We start from the raw sequence: 17700 nt of genomic DNA on the forward strand, positions 1-17700 counted from the left end.
CACGCATGTCATTTTATTTTAGGGTATCGAAGTACAAAGCATCTCAGGATGCTGTGTAACAGACAGTGGACACTTAGGGGAGCCATCTACCAATCCGCCACAAAAGTGTAATTGCAGTGGGGATGCAGCGAGCACGGTCAAGGAGAAGGAAATCTGCTCGTTAATATTTCGGATCAAGCATACATTGGGGGGCAGGCAGGAATTAAGGGAATAAGGAGAAACTTTGACAATAAAACTTATTTTGTTGTTGGGCTCACTATGGCTGGCCTTAATGGTTGCCATTCTTACTTCTGCCATTCATACTACATAGCGGTGGAAAGACTCGATGATTGTAGATCATTGAATCTGTGAAAACGGTGCTGGTCAGACCCATGGCAAATGGGCGGTTAGACGCTTGCCTTTTTAAATAATCTTTTAAGTTGCTCAAGGTTAGACCATATCCCGAAGCAGTTCACATAGTGTACTCTGAAAATAAATGATCCTGTGTTGAAACGTGAAATGTCAAGTTCTCTCAGAAAGTTCATTGTACTAGTCACATTGCACCGAGCTGCAGTTGCATCTATGAATGGATGGGACAAGTCATGAGTGCAGAGCAGCGCTTCCATAATGTCTACCCTTTGCCTGTTTTATTTAACGAAGGAAAAATAACAAGACTCGCAGCAGGCAAAGATAATGCACCATTGTGTTGTATGCAGCATCAGCAAGGAAGATGCTGCTTTTGTTCATTATTTTGTTTTTATAATAAAGGGCCCTGTATTGCCCTAACTTGGAACGTAAACTAAAAGTGGCCTACACAAAAGATGTACTATACATTTTGTGTGCCTGACCTTCATAAACTTGTTAACTCCTGCATACGTAGCCCTTTCTAGCTTGGTTTTCATATTTAGGCGCAAGAGATGTTGGCTTTATTTCACCGCAGAAAGCAATGGCTTCCATGGAAAAGGACAAGAGTTTTAATATCACCTGGTTTCACTGCTGTCTAAAGGGAAAATATGACTTCAATACCTTGTCCACTTGGAAAACTTATTCACCAACGACTTGTAGCCATGTGCCTAGCCCTGAAAGTTTATGTTCCAAACTTGTTAACCTTCCAGCCTGCACCAATATTTAGGATGGGGCTTACTAAATAGTACAGCGTGATAATATGCTGTGATATTAAACAAGAAGCATTGCAAGAGTCTTGTGCTGATGCTGCATGCAAAAAGTGCATGTGAAATGTGTGAATGTTTTCTTGGCTTAATGCTGCCTTTCTTACATATCTCTAATTCTAATTACTTCGTTAACATGCATAGCATGTGTATTTCCAACAGAGTCAGAGGCGAGAGCGCTGGCCAAAGAGAGACAAAAGAAAGACAATCACAATTTGAGTAAGTTTCTCATTTCTCATTATTTAATTTGTGAAAATGATGGTTTAATATTCACACATAATGTTCTGGAATTACTTTTACCACACAGTCCGTATTGAAATAGGTTAAATTTGCCCTCTTAATTCCTGGGTACTTCCAGATGAGTGTATACTGTAAGAACAGTGATCATCAGCCATTCAAGGGTTTTTTGTGTTGTTGTTGTTGTGTTTTTTGCAGCAGCAACATGACATACCTTCCTCTATTCTCCCCTACCCTTTAATTTGGATTTTCCCTTTCCAGGGAAAATCGAGTAAGTTTAAAATAACCAAAACTCTTTGCAGATTAGGCCCCCATCTAGAAGCAAAACTCACCCATTTCTGCAATGCTTGTGCAGTTGAAATTCCAGTGGCTTGTACTTTGCACAATTTTTGGTCAGCCAAGTGTCTTGCTGAAGACGATGTAATTCTGAAGGATCTTCAAATGCAAGTCACGGAAGCCTTAGAATCAGCTGTTCTCAACCTGTGGGTCCCCAGATGTTGCTGGACTACAACTCCCATCATCCCTGAGCTCTGGTCTTGCTAGCTAAGGGTGTTGGGAGTTGTAGTTCAACAACATCTGGGAACCCACAGGTTGAGAAAGGCTGTCTTAGATGCTACCTAGAGATCCTTGAAGAATTTGGATGCAAACTGACCTCACAGATCAGTGTGCAAATCAGACCTTGGCAAACCACTGGTGCTCATGCTTCCTGTAGTGGTTCTAGGGGTTGCTCGTGCGTAAGCCGGTGCAAACACCTGGTTGGATTGCCTGAGTGAACCTTTCCTGTCCGGACAGCCACTCAGCCGTGGCTGTCTCAATCACTGGCAGAATCCGTCAGTGGGCGTTTCTTAAACTTCTTCTAGCAAAGAAGCTCTTGGACGCCTAGTCTTCTCCTACTCTCTCTGTGCGAAAGCCTTCTGCGCAAGGAGGGCGTAGGCAGCGGAGGACCTCTACTCTCCCCGCTGGTCCCCGGCAAGGAGTCATGGGACCGCCTCGCCGCTTCCCCCATCTGCCCCCCTTCTCCACTGGTGCTACGCTGATTCTCTTCCCCAGAAGATGGGCTGCCTCTCCCAATCTCGGGACGCTCTCTGGAATCCCTCTGGATTTTGCTCTCTCCCTCCGGCACTGATGGCAGTTCCCTGACACTTCCCAAATGTCCCAACACAGTTCTCAGCTCAAAAACCATATCAAAAGTGAGGATTCTTGCAGAAACATGGCATAACAGACCTGGGCTTGGTTCAATAATTCCTCCTATTTCCACTCATAGGAGGCTTCTGCAGGAAGATGGAATAAAATATGCTTTTTGCCCTCCCTCTGCATCCTGTGCCTCTCTGGGAATTCTCAGTAACAGTATAGGAGGAGCTTTGGGGCACTATAGAGGGAAGGGATTACCAATGAACTGCATCCTCCTGTCCTCATATGGGAGCCTCTGCTGGATCTCAGTCATTTCTAGGAATGGAAACAACCCTTCCATTCATGGAATGGACACCAGCCTCCTTACTGGGAAAACAGAATTTGTTAGGACCAAGTTTGAATTTAGACAATTCTTGGGGATGTGTAATCTTACCAGAAAAGAGGATCTGTGGTTTAGGAAACCATTGGGTATGCGGCTAAAGCAAAACAAGATTAGTCTTGTTCATCTTTAGTCATAGATTAAAAACCAGTAAAGGATAATAAGCATGTGCTACTAAGTTCTGAAAGATTTCCTCCAATACCCTTCCTCGGTGGCTCAGATTAATCAGCAGAACTTTCCACTAACTTCCAATGGGGGAGTTGGACGATGTGCTTGGAAAACAGATGTGGCCTCAGACTTTTGTGGCAATTAAAAAAAGAGCAGAGTGAGGTTTCTCCCTTCCTTCTTGCTCTTTAATCAATGCATCTCTATGTCCCATCTCTATTTATGTAAAATTCTTATATCTGCAGTTGTATTTTGCAAGATACTGTTGACAATTATGTTACCTTTTGGACTGTCTCTGATTACTAATTTGTGTTGATTCCTTAAAAGTTGAACGAAGACGACGATTCAATATTAACGATCGCATAAAAGAACTTGGCACTTTGATACCCAAGTCGAACGACCCGTAAGTACTGTCAATGTCCTAGAACGGGTTATCAAATGTGAGGGGTGTAATTCTTTTGAGAAATTAGTGGATGTTCCTGCTACGTAGATGAACACCTTAAGCTCTGGAATACTGTTGTGACATAGGGCATTTAATCCAACTGCATTGCCAGTTCCACATACATATTCTACGAACATGTTTAACTAATAAACATAACCTGGATTACTCAAAACTACATGGAAAGGCAACATCAGGCACCCAACAAAATAGTGGATAGTAGTCAAGGTTCTGGTGCCGGTTCACTGGAGCAGCTTCGTCACGCTGGCCACGTGACCCGGAAGTGTCTGCGGACAGCGCTGGCTCCCGGCCTCTAGAGTGAGATGAGCGCACAACCCTAGAGTCTTTCAAGACTGGCCTGTATGGGCAGGGGTACCTTTACCTTTACCTTTAGTCAAAGTTTTGCTCAGAGTAGAGCTATTGAAATTAATGGACCTAACTTAGTCCAAAGCTGAGATTCATTAGTTTCAGTGGGTCTACTCTGAGTTCGTTGAATACCATCACCTGCTGCTGCTTTACATACCAAGCATAAAAGCAATGTAGGTCCACCTAAAAGAACAGAAGATGACTTTCCTATGAGAAACCATTGATTAGCCCCACTTCCCAGCAAAAACAAAAACAAAAAGTAGGCTTTGTCTTACGTTGTTTGAGTGCAAACCTATTAAATCCTCACTTTTTATATTAAAAAAGATGGATTACACTAAAATGGAGCATATTAATGTAAATGCATTTTCAGTATTACAAATGTCCCCATCCCATCCCCTCAATGCTGCTTCTTTCCAGATTTGATTATTCACATTCCATCTTGCAGGGACATGCGTTGGAATAAGGGAACTATTTTAAAGGCCTCTGTGGACTACATCCGCAAGTTGCAAAGAGAACAGCAACGTACAAAAGAACTAGAGAACAGACAAAAGAAACTGGAACATGCCAACAGGCACCTTTTGCTCAGAATACAGGTTTGCTGATTAATGCATAAATATATTGGAGCTTCAGATGTGTGTGTGTGTTTTCCAGATTGCCCCCTTAATATTAGTCTGCCCTGAAACCAATCATAAGATCGTAAGAGCTGCATTCAAATGATCATATTTCAGGCAGTGTAGGATGAGCCTTTTGCTTGTGCATCTATCTCTTTCTCCTCTCCCATTGTGACACAGCAGAATGAAATGAAGACGTTTTAATTAACCATAGTTTCCTGTTTCGTCCAAACTGGAAACGATGGTCACCACTTTCAGAACAAGCCAGGGGTTGAGCCACAAAGGCTTATCCACATCTTGCATGGTTAAGACAAGGTATGACCATCCAGGTGCAGTCAGCAAGGCAACATGGAAATAGTTTCCAGAAGGCAGAATATGTGCTTTATAAATGGATACAGTATTCAGGACCAGCCCTAAAATTTCCTCACGCCTTATTGGACTACCCTAGCCAGCATGGCCTGTGGTCAGGATTCCTCTCAGGAATGAGGAATGGCCTGTGGTCAGGATTCCTCTCAGGAATGATGGGAGTTGGCAAGAGCGCCAGTTTGGCCGTGGGTGCCTGAGGCCATGGGCTTTGTGGGTGCCTAGCCCCTTCATGGGGAATTTTGTGGGTGCTCAGGCACCCAGGGCTCCAGCGAGCCAGCACCTATGGGGGTTGGAGTTCGACAGCATCTGGAGGGCACTACATTACAGATACGGAACATCTTAATAAACCACCAACACATAAAGCAGAATCCTTGCAGGAAAAAGTTGCCCTGCTATAGAATCATAGAATCATAGAGTTGGAAGAGACCACAAGGGCCATCGAGTCCAACCCCCTGCCAAGCAGGAAACACCATCAGAGCACTCCTGACATATGGTTGTCAAGCCTCTGCTTAAAGACCTCCAAAGAAGGAGACTCCACCACACTCCTTGGCAGCAAATTCCACTGTCGAACAGCTGGATGATTTCACAAAATAAAGAGATCTAAAAGGGTTTAGATAGAACTGTGGCTCAGGGGAAGAGATCAACTTCAGTGAAGGGGCGTTTCCCTCATTCCCACTTCCTCTCACGTGCACTGTGTTCTGTAACCAAGGAGATAGAAGTCACGGCCTCATTCTCTGCGACACCAGGCAGTGCTCCAGAAGCGCAAGTGTGGGAAGCAATGTGTACTTCCCTATACCTGAATGGTAAAGGAGGTCTCGGATTATTTATTTACATTTTGTTTATATATTAAACATGCTTAGGCTCATCCTTCTACCTAGAGATCAGAATGGGCTACAATGCAGAAGAGCATAACAAGTGTACTGTAGGATATGAATGGGTGGACCTGTCAGTTCTGGTTTCTCTCCATTTCCCCCACATCAGTTGGTCATGTAAAGCACCCACACCCACACACACCCTCATGAAAATTCACCAGCCTTTTTGTGCCTCCTTCTCCTAATAGACACATTTTTGTACACAGCTCTGCCTAATATATACACATTTTGGCAAAACAGCTTCTCTGATAAACTGGATGTTTGTATGTTGTTTTCACTACATATGCGTATCCAGGCACATGTTACCCTAGTTATATGCAATTTGTACACATTACATGGCACTTCAAAATTCAGAGAAGGGCAGATTTCGAAGGATGACTGTGTTTTGGTTTGTGCGTCATTTTGCAAAGTGTGACTTAGGTAGATGTGCATTTAAATGTGGACTGAACAGAACTTCTCCCCCATTTGTATCACAAAAGCATCAGGAACATAAAAAAAAAAGGAATAGTGTGCATATTAGCTCCACTTTGAGGCCATCGTGTCAAACTGTAATTCAGAAAGTTGAATCCAACCAAGTCACTGTGAAAGCAACTTCCTCTCTCTCCAAGCCTCCCTACCTCAAGCTGTGATCTAGAGGGTTGTGGTCGCATCCAGTGTAGATTTGGGGGGCAGGCACACAGGAGGAGAAGAGGGAGGTCATTGTGTGGTCATTGTGTGGTCATTCCACTTGTGCCATGACTTTGTAGGGCGGAGCTCAGAGAATGCAGCAGTAAGCAACAGTGGCGAATAGCCACTGGCAACAAGGGAAACCTTTACAAAGTAAATCAAGCCAAGCTTCTCCTTTTTCAGCAGAGTGCAACTTATACAGCGAAAATTGCAAATACCAGTGCAAATATCTAGGGACAGTTTTGTGTTTGTGTGGTAGTCTGGTTCCCAGCCTGGTTGCCCTCCCCACCACTCACACACACACACAGAATAGGTATTTTAAAACAAGCAGATACATTCAACATAACATGATGTCGGGGATTGGACTGAGGAGGCATGGTGGGGACACCCCCCTCTTCCTGAACTTTCCCAAGAAGAGGAGGACGGTATAGAATTACAACAGTGGTTTGCAGAAGGTCATAGCTTAGAGGGGAGACACTGGGAAATATTGGGAGAGCAGCAAGAAGAAGAAACACCAAGGGAGAGATAGCTGACAGACTCAGTGACTTTAGACAGCATTCCTGACACACCCTTCTCAGGACCTGGCGTGCTTTGAGAGTAGTAGAACAAAAAGCTCAGAGGAAGAAAGCACAGATAAGCCAGCACAGGGATGACGCAGAATAGGAGAGATTCCCTGAAACCTGACACATGGATTTAATGGTCTGTTTTGCAGGGAAGTGTCCATTTCCAGAGTTGCCATTTCTTAATTCATAATTGTTCTTCAAACACGTTTATTGTTCTGCATGGTTCTCCACCACAGGAACTTGAAATGCAGGCTCGAGCACACGGACTCTCTATCGTGCCGTCCACAGGCCTTTGCTCGCCCGAGATGGTGAACCGGCTCATCAAGCAGGAGCCCGCCGTCGACAACTGCAGCCAAGAGGTCCTGCAGCGCCACCCCGACCTGTCTTGCACAACCACTCTTGACCTTACCGACGGCACCATCACTTTCAACGACAGCCTGGCCAATGTGACTGAGTCAGCTGCCGGCACTTATGCTGTCCCTACGAAAATGGGCTCCAAACTGGAAGACATCTTGATGGACGATACCCTCTCGCCTGTCGGGGTGACCGACCCGCTCCTTTCCTCATTGTCCCCCGGGGCGTCGAAAACAAGTAGCCGAAGGAGCAGCGTGAGCATGGAGGAATCTGACCATGCTTGCTAGTGAATGCAAATTAGAATGGCTCTTCGTGGACTTCTTTGTTTCTTGATCAGTAGATTAAGTAATTTGCTCTGTTTTCTTAATAACTATCTTTTAATATAAATCTTCAAATAGCCCAGTGTATGTGACTTTTTTAATGTTTGGAGAGACTTGTATATTTTATTTTAAAACTACCAATGCTTCCAAAGTATTGTACTGCATCTGTGAACCAGATTCGCCAAGAGCTTCAAAGTGAGCTCATGTCTACTTGAAAGCAATAGAGTTAGACTGATCGCCAAGTCCATGATCCACAAAAGGTGAAACTTCCTGCATAACTGTAAATGACACCCATTGACGTGGAAATGAAACGTAGAAGAATGTAAAGAAACCAAAAAAAAAAAAAGGACTAGCTTTGTAAAACTATTTTTTTGTGTTGACTTAATAGTGCCTCCTTTTAAAGATACAGTACTTGTTAATCCAATTTAATCTTTCCCAAGGCATTAAATATAATATGTATGTCAGCGGGTCACCTGTACAGAACTAACTCACGGTGATCTCGAACAAAGTACAAGCTAGAATGAAGTAGGAAGAGACACAGAGAGATATTTGATGACATTGGCATGTGGTTATTTTTGTTCTGGTCTCCGGTGAGTGGACAACCTTCTAAATCATGGTTCAGGGTGTGTTTTTTTAAGAAATCACTTTTAATCATGGTAAGAAATCTCTATACTGGTATTTTAACAATGCAAGACTGGTGAATATTTCAAGCTCTTAACAAAAAAATCTTAGTACCTTCTGTCAATTGGATATAACCAATTGGATTTTGGTTTTTTTTAATTGCATTGTACAGTTACCTGATTTGCATGAATTTTTCACTTTTTTTTTCATTCTGAGTACATTTGTATTTTATTTGTAAGAAAATGCCTCTAGTTATCGCAATGATTTTATTTTTAACATTTTAAAACCCCACAAAGGGGGTTGTTCTGCATTCTTTGTACACACTTCAAAGTAAGCTTTTGTGCAGGTTCCTGTCTTTTCAAGAGTGGTTTTGTGACTATTTTATATATTACAGTCTCACTTGGAAGAAATGTTTTGACACCGACAGAGCTTTAAATCATAGTACCGATTTAGGTCTAGTTAACAAGACGATGCTCTGCGTTAAAAAAAAAAAGGAAAAAGGAAAAAAAACAACCCCAAACTTAACGTATTTATTTTTAGTGATACAGGACAAATAGAAATATGCTTGAGAAACACGGTTGCTATATCCTTTAGTGCGCTGTTAGATTTTTCAGGTTGAAAGAGGATTTTACTATATCTGCAGGTATTAACTGTTACTTGATCCCAACGTTGTCAAGTTTAACCATGCAACAGTGTTGTCGTGAGAGCATGTTCTGTGCATTATCTTCTCCAGCGTAGTCCTATGCAATAACAGTAGTGATACTTGTATGATTGTCATGCCTAAATATTTTATACAGTGGTTGTGTGGTCTTACCAGTTGAGCAAGTGATTGGCTTCCCGCCCTAGCCAGCCACCCAGCTGACTTGCAAATGGCAGGGAAGCATATCTCATTCAGAGTGAAGTGCCTTAAATTTAGCCGTAGTCTCCGTGAACTAGCACTGACTGAAGTGTGCGACCTAAGACGGTTTGGGAGGAGGGGATTGCTGATGGTGGCTGATGGGTGGGGCACAGCACTCATGACATGAAGCAAGAGCACCCAAATCTTTCACCCAAGCCCTCTGCGAATTCTGACACTATTTCCAGAAGTCTTCGACTTCTTTTCTGCTCCAGCTTTGTATCTGTGCTTTGGAAACCCGAGCTATAGGCAGCTGATAGTTCTTCAGAACCCTAGGGTAAAAGTATGGCGACAATCAGGGTTTAAGGTAGATGAGTCTCAAAAGCAAACAGCTGCTGTGTAGTTTGGTTAAACATCTGTGAAACCACCAAGGCCAAATCATGCTCCTTTGCAAGTGCACCACTAACTTGGGGGAGCAAGACCTGGGCCTCATCTTTGCAACGCCAAGAATCCATATAGACCCGTCTTCCCTAAGCTGGCTCCCTCCAGATGTTTTGGACTACAACTTGCATCAAGCAGCATGGAGTTGTAGTCTAAAACACCTGGGGTGCACTAGATTGGGAAAGGCGAATGTAGACAAGAGAGAGAGAGAGAGGGAGGGAGGGAGGGAGGGAGAAATAATCAGAGGTGGGAACTCTGGTTTGAAGGAACAGGAAGGCATTTTCTCCTAACCTCAAAATATCTTCCAACTCAATAATTGCATGTGGTAGGGGTCCCCCCCCCTTCAATTTGACTGTTATCTGGTCAGTGATAATGGTCACAGATGACTGTTAACGTAGAAGTCAAAATTTGAACGGCCTTAGTGCTGACAGCGCAATCCTAACCATGCCTGCTTGGAGGTAAATCCAACTGAATGGGGCTTACTCCCAGGTAAGCATGATTGGGATTGTAATGTTAGCTTTCACAGCGAGTTAAGAATCCCAACCTGTTTCTTCTTTCTTTCTTTGGCGATCACTCGTAGCCGAGTAAGATTGTCTTCCATAAACACGGTTTTAACAATGAGTCCGTAAGTGACTGTGGAGGCAAGCGGGTGTTTGGCCCATCATGAGCAATGTGGTGCAAGTTACAGCTCATGAAAGGTCTGTTGCCATCTACAAGCGATGGCGTACTTGTGGTCTTCTAGATGTTCCAGCTCCCATCTTACTGGACCTCTAGCCATGCTAATGGAGCTGGAATCTAAGAACACCTAGAGGACTGCAGGTTCCCAGTCCCTGAGGCATACTAGCAGCTGGAAGCTAGTTAGAATTTCAGTGTGGAAAGGAAGCTTATTCCCCCCCCCCCCCCGATACGGGAGAACTGGGTTCAAATTTTATCCCAGTCTGCTTCAGTGAAGTCTTGATCCTTAACAATGCAAGTGGCCTGTATCTTTAGAAGTAAAAAGTAGAGCACTACAGCTGTGTGTACCCTGTACATATTAGCTTTTCTAGATATTGGCTTCTTTTTTTACTTCAATGCAAACCATGTAAAATAGGCACATTAGGCAAGCTTACATATTTGCTTGTTTTGCACAATCTATTATGTTTCATTTGTCATCGGAACAAGGTGTCTACTTCAAGTGGGCATGTTGAAGCTCAGACCTACCCCCATCCCTGCTCCTCAGAACACTGGACATCCTTTCTCAGGCTTCAGGCATTATTTATTTTCCCACACTGTCAAGCCTGTCTCTGCACAGCAAGGACTAGAAACTTGCTTTTAACAACGATAACAACAGCAGCCTAAGATTTTTTTTTAAGGATGCTTTGTATCATGTTTAGGTACCATATTTTGTGATTGCAAATACAAAGCCCTGAGTATAGTAGTAATAACAAATGAGACATAGCGCAACTGTTCAGTTGAGAAAAGCTTTTTTGCCAGGGTTCAACTCAGCAGTGTTTTTGGATCAAGAAATAAAGGTTTAGTGTACCACTTGGGTCCTGATAAAATTGAACCCTACTCTGTGACTGAATTGCAAGCGTGCTTTGCCATGGCACATTGGGAAATGCAAACTTCCTAGTTTAGGTTTCTCTTGGATCAGATTTATGGCTCTTTTCAGCTGGATCTTGCGTTTCCAAAATCCCTTGGGCTTTCTCAACATTGCATGTCAACATTCTCCTTGGTTACTTTGGTTTTTTCTCTCCTCAAATTATGTTTGGAGCCCCTCTGTTTTTAAGGTGGAGTTTTCATATCACCGACATTGAAATCTCTTGGAGTGAGTAGGACTTCCAGAATTGCAAGCTTGGAATTAAGGTCTTGAATGAAGCCGTTTTATTTGTTTTATTTTGAACCAAGAGCTGCGGAACTGTTAGGCCTTAAAGTGTGGTGCTTCTACAGGGGAAGAGATGCTGGAGACACTTGCTAAGTGGTAGGAAATCATGGAGCGTGTGGCTGTTCTGATATTTCTTCAAACCACAATGATTACACAAGCCCAGATGCCAAAACCGGGGAGCGAGTCATGACACGGCTAGCTAGGTAACACAGAGTACCAAGCAATTTTAACTGTTGCCAAAACCATGCAAGATATATTAGTGCCATGAACATGTTCCTTACTACTTTTAGATAGATAGATAGATAGATAGATAGATAAAGCAATATTAACTCTGATGCCTATAAAGCCTTTAGGAAGCATATATGGAGAAAAATAAACAAAGCAAAGCACAAAATAATGCACTTACCATTTTTATTTTTATTTTTTGGACATAAAATGCACTGGTGAAAAATGGAAATTGATGGTATCAAAGGCCTCTGTATCTTGAAAAAGTGACATAAATGACTGCCTCTTGTTCTGGATGCTTAGTACCATGCTGTTACTGATCTTTTCACCTGCTGTCGGCCACAGCAATAAGTTGTGTATGGTCCATCGCACTGTAAATTATGGATCAATATTAATGTAAGCCAATTAAATAATTTGAACTGTTCCTAATAGATGGATTAAAGTGTTTGGTTTTTCGCACAACGGCTACATAATTTGTGCACGGTGCAAATGAAATACTTAGCATTGTGTGAACCAATGGAGTGTGTTTCCAGCTTTGTGTGAGTTTGTGTGACAAAGGAAGCATCGGGCTGAAGAAGAAGGGACCAGCTTTTGTTCTTGCACCATCTTTCCTGTGACTTCTTGACACTGTCTCTTCGGCATCCATTTGGTCTTCCCTCGGATCCATTTAACTGACAACTCAGCACACCGTACAGAACCTTTCTCTCACAATCCTTTTTATTTATAATATTTGAATGCAGTATATGCTGGTAACGCTTTTAAAGTTCACACTTTGTGGTGTGTGAGGGTGCTAGCCTTCTGCCTAAGCAGCTGCTTGCACCCCTCCCACTCCCAAATTATCCAGACCCTTCGAGTATCCTGATTTAGTCGGGACATCACGGATCGGCAGAAGCCGCCCCAGCTTCTGTTCCCAATCCTGAGTGTCCTGATTTTGGTCCTTCACACTGGTCGTGCCAGAGCAAGGGACCAAAAGACAGGAGGCAGCTGGCCTGCTAGAAGGTTGGTGCGGCCTGCACCTTTTCTCCTGACATGGCACAGGCTGGGTGCTGCGGAGGAGGGCAACAACTAGAAAAAGGTAGGAGGGAGGGGGGTGAGTGAGGAAGCGGTTGGTGGCAGGGAGGGGGGAAGAAGAAGAAGAAGAGTTTGGATTTGATATTCTGCTTTATCACTACCCTCAGGAGTCTCAAAGTGGCTAACAATCTCCTTTTCCCTTCCTCCCCCACAACAAACACTCTGTGAGGTGAGTGAGGCTGAAAGACTAGCCCAAGGTCACCCAGGAGCTGCATGTGGAGGAGCGGAGACGCAAACCTGGTTCACCAGATCTTAATCTGCTCTTAATCACTATGCCACACTAGTATACACAAGGGGCAGGGGCAGCAGGTTGGGGGCTGCTCCAAATTGCCCTCCCAGTGTGGCGTAGTGGGAAGTCTCTCAGCCCCACTCACCTAACAGAGTGTTTGTTGTGAGGGAGGAAGGGAAAGGAGAATGTTAGCTGCTTTGAGGCTCCTGAAGGGGAGTGAAAGGCGGGGTATCAAATCCAAACTCCTCCTCTTCTTCTTCATCATCATCATCTTCTTCTTCTTCTTCCCAAAATGTTGGGGGGGCGGGGTATGAATTATCCCATTGTTTCAAGTACCCAGACTGAATTCAGATGGGCTTACTTCTGAGTAGACAAATGAAGCCTTGTACTGCATGTTGTAGAAAGCTGGATTGCTTTGGTGCTGAGTGGAGAAAGCACCAAGACTTAAAACATGCCCAGTTTAACCCTCAATACATTGCGACAGCTTGATAGTCTTCTCCCCTTCCCTGAAGTGCTGCTTGTTTTGCATCGAGATAAGAGACGAGGCCTTTCCACATTTTATTCTCTTGAACTGCAGGGTTTTTTCACTGCTCCGTGTTTGTTGTTGTTTAATCGTTTAGTTGTGTCCGACTCTTCATGGCCCCTGTGTTTAGCAGCTTCCAAATCATTCCCAGGCCACCCCCTCTCGCTACAGACCACCCTCTGCTCATTGGCTCTGCTTTGCAACACCAAATGGTTTTGCCTGCCCAGAATGGGTCCTTGAACTCTGGTAATACCTCATGCATTTGGGGGATGGAGGATAGCTGTGTGTGTTGTTGTTGTTGTTGTTGTTGTTGTTGTTGTTGTTGTTTAGTCGTTTAGTCGTGTCTGACTCTTCGTGACCCCATGGACCAGAGCACACCAGGCACTCCTGTCTTCTGTGTGTGTATTAGCCTACTGTAAAAAGGTAAAAATTTGCACCCATTGCTCTTGTCAACTTTTGCTTGTGGCCCTGGCTGCCACTTGGATGTGGCTCTCACAAGGCTGCCCAGAAGAGAATGTGGTCCTCAGGCTGCACAAATTTTCCCACTTCTGAGGTCTACCATGTCCAGATGTAAGATGGCAGGGCTGCTGTTCTTGTAACAATTGTGTAGAAGAGAGGTGCAGGTTTCAGCAGGTGCAACTTGTCTCCTTTTTGCATCAGGCCACCCTGTCCCTGCGGGACGTGGATGGCGCTGTGGTCTAAACCACAGAGCCAAGGGTTTGCTGATCAGAAGGTCGGAGGTTTGAATCCCCGTGACGGGGTGAGCTCCCGTTGCTCGGTCCCTGCTCCTGCCAACCTAGCAGTTCGAAAGTACACCAAAGTGCAAGTAGATAAATAGGTACCGCTCTGGCGGGAAGGTAAACAGCGTTTCTGTGTGCTGCTCTGGTTTGCCAGAAGCGGCTTAGTCATGCTGGCCACATGACCCAGAAGCTGTCTGCGGACAAAAACCAGCTCCCTCGGCCAGTAAAGCGAGATGAGTGCTGCAACCCCAGAGTTGTCCACGACTGGACCTAACGGTCAGGGATCCCTTTACCCTTTACCTTTACCCTGTCCCTGCATCTCCTGGGCTAAAGAACTTCTAGACACAGAGACATGGTCAAGAAACAACAAAAAAAGGAAATCGTTCAAGGATCCAGGTTACCCAGTTCGTTGAGGGTTCCTCATGTAACTTCATGCCAACAATTGAATCCAAAAGTGATTTCTAATACTTGAGTGCACTAGAATTACCTCAAATAATTGTGTATACCAATGAAATGCACGGGGATTGCAGTTCCATAGATGTGATTCGAAAACTGAAATCAAGTCTGCCTAAAAATAAGAAAGTCTTCTTGCTGCTAATGCACATTTTATTTGTTTCATGTAGGTTCATTTGTGCCATCTGGTGGGCTCAGGCCAGTATTACAGATGCATGGTGCAAAATGTTGGGCAAAGCGAGAAATGTGTACAACCTTTTTAACCGTATGAAATACATCCAGGAGACCCAAATCTTGGTTCAGAAACTGCTCATTTTTATGGGTTTGAAAAAGCGCCATGGCACAAACCAACTGCCATTTTCCAGAGTGCCTTATAAGATAGGGAAACATAATTATTCATAATTTTGTTCCACTAAACAACTATTGGAAACTAGTGTTGGCTGTGCAATCTGACACTGACTACTGATACAATTCTATTCAAACTGATACACAATTTAAAATGTCATCATCTTGCTTGGAGGACATTAAAAATAAACTGTGAAATAGGCACACAAACCCGAACTGAGTAATTTGAGTAGAACAATGAGCAGTATATTGAGTACATATGAGCAGTAGGTTGGTGACATAAATGGCGGCTGTATATGTAACAGCCGGGGGGGGGGGGAGCAATACTGTATAGCAAGCGTCTAACAACTGAGTTCATTCAGAGTGTCAAATCCCTCCACGTCATCATATATGAGTGTATCAGAGAAGGCCGGATTGAACCAGCTGGTTTCTCATTTCATTTTCCTGCCTTTTCCTCCCAGTGGAACGCCCAAAGCCACAAACTGAAAAAAGGGTAAATTCTACTGCCTATGGTTCTTGAGAAATGGCTGCTACAATCAAATGATAGCAATCTGGGGCAACCAGAACTGAGGGTCTTAATTCCTGGAATCCTCAGGCTGAGGGTCGTTGCTGAGCCATGGGGCTGGTAGGGAGCAAGGCAGGGAGACTAATAGTGGGTGGAGCCAGAGCCAATGAGAGCCAGAGCCAGGAATAGACCTGAAGGAGTGGTAAAGGGTAAAGGGACCCCTGACCGTTAGGTCCAGTCGTGACCGACTCTGGGGTTGTGGTGCTCATCTCGCTTTATTGGCCGAGGGAGCCAGCGTACAGGTTCCGGGTCACGTGGCCAGCATGACTAAGCCGCTTCTGGCAAACCGGAGCAGCACACAGAAACGCCGTTTACCTTCCCGCCAGAGCAGTAACTATTTATCTACTTGCACTTTGACATGCTTTCGAACTGCTAGGTTGGCAGGAGCAGGGACCGAGAAACGAGTGCTCACCCCGTCGCGGGGATTCGAACCGCTGACCTTCTGATCGGCAAGTCCTAGGCTCTGTGGTTTAACCCACAGCTCCACCTGCATACTACTTATGTCTTTATTGATTGCTTGGTTGCAGTCATGTCCCACATTTTCCCCAAGGAGTTCAAGGTGAGGTCCGTGGTTCTCCCCGTTTCTCATTTAATCCGCATAAGAACCCTGTGAGTTAGGTTAGGCTGAGAGGCAGCAACTGGCCCAAGTCCCCCAGTAAGTGGGTATTTGAACCCTGGCCTCTCAGGTTGTAGTTTGGCATTCCACACACTGGCTCCCTACTTGGAGAAAGGATGCAAATTTTCACAATAGGCACAGCTCAAGGTACAGCCAAGCTTTTATTGGAGGGAAGTCAGATGGGGAGTAGGAATGACCGTGGGTGGCAGGTAACTGGCATGCCTCAGGCTTTAGTTGAAGGTAGATCTGTGTTCGCGGGCTTGGCCCAGCATGCCAGATTTGTTATTTCTGTTGCACGTTGCAGCTTTGCATAATTTCTCTGACAAATGCAGAACTAATGTGACATCCACACACCACATTAGATTAGTTCCATATGATCAGTTCTAATCCAATGAAGACCCAATGAAATTCATGTTGCTCTAATGCGAATCGTGATTTAATACTCCAATTTGTAAGTACTTTTGTCTGGATGTAGCATGTAATTTGCATCACCGGCAGCCTCGGCTCAAGACAGACAGTGGCTGAACACTGAGGACAAGACTGCCTGATTTATATCTGTCTGGAAGAAGGGTGAGGGGTGGTGGTTTTTGACAATCCCCCCTCTCCTTGACAGCTCCCTTAAAAGCTGCTCTGGGGGTTGGGAACACCACCACCACCACCCCTTGAACAGTGTGGGAGAGGCCAGAGCTGCAACACTAAAGGCCCAATTTCTAGTCCAGACCAAGAGCACATGTGGAAACTCTAGCAGTGCCTGTCTGAGGAGCACAGTTGACTGCTATGGATATATGGAATGAGGCACTTCCTTAAGGTAATCTGATTTATACCAGATTTTGTGAACTGTTTGAAAGTACTCCTAATTTATCCTCTGCTGTTGATTTTACCGTACCCTACTTCTCTGCCAAATGGTCTTCAGTTCATTACACTGGTACCTCGGGTTACATACGCTTCAGGTTACAGACTCCGCTAACCCAGAAATAGTACCTCAAGTTAAAAACTTTGCTTCAGGATGACAACAGAAATCGTGCTCCGGCAGTGCAGCAGCAGCGGGAGGCCCCATTAGCTAAAGTGGTCTTCAGGTTAAGAACAGTTTCAGGTTAAGAGCGGACCTCCGGAACGAATTAAGTACTTAACCCGAGGTACCACTGTATATCAATCACTCCCTCAGTCCTTATCTCTTTTGTTGTTGTTGTTTAGTCATTTAGTCGTGTCCGACTCTTCGCGATCCCATGGACCAGAGCACGCCAGGCACTCCTGTCTTCCACTGCCTCCCGCAGTTTGGTCAAACTCATTTTAGAAGCTTCGAGAACACTGTCCAACCATCTCGTCCTCTGTCGTCCCCTTCTCCTCCTTATCTCTTAGTCATGAATTATCCACTTTGCCTTGTCCCCGGGCTCTGTTCCCCCTCTCTTGTGCTATTAGGAAGACTTCACACCATCCTTCCTGCACCCCCCCTCTCCTCATGGGATCACTTCAGCATTCTAGCAGCAGAAGGGTGAAGCTGCCCTTATCTGCTGGCTTAGGTTTCAAGCCAAGAAAGGAGCAGCCCCCCTCCCCC

General features: G+C 44.6%; 1 protein-coding gene across 10 annotated transcripts in view; it reads left to right on the forward strand.

Annotated features, from left to right (window-relative positions):
* Nucleotides 1-12032, forward strand: part of MITF (melanocyte inducing transcription factor) — a 134922-nt gene extending 122890 nt beyond the window's left edge. For 6 of the 10 annotated variants that reach the window (XM_083425918.1, XM_083425920.1, XM_083425923.1 and 3 more), the window contains 4 exons: nt 1293-1367; nt 3388-3463; nt 4311-4458; nt 7180-12032. In XM_083425918.1, the coding sequence (XP_083282044.1) occupies nt 1293-1367; nt 3388-3463; nt 4311-4458; nt 7180-7584 (704 nt within the window). In that variant the 3' untranslated portion in view covers nt 7585-12032. The remainder of the gene's footprint in view (nt 1-1292; nt 1368-3387; nt 3464-4310; nt 4459-7179) is intronic. The other 4 variants (XM_083425922.1, XM_083425921.1, XM_083425926.1 and 1 more) reach the window with 1 other exon arrangement.
* The last annotated feature ends 5668 nt before the right edge of the window (nt 12033-17700 follow it).

Source organism: Podarcis tiliguerta (genome assembly GCF_965153285.1).
Source record: "Podarcis tiliguerta genome assembly, chromosome: 2".
Classification (NCBI taxonomy): domain Eukaryota; kingdom Metazoa; phylum Chordata; class Lepidosauria; order Squamata; family Lacertidae; genus Podarcis; species Podarcis tiliguerta.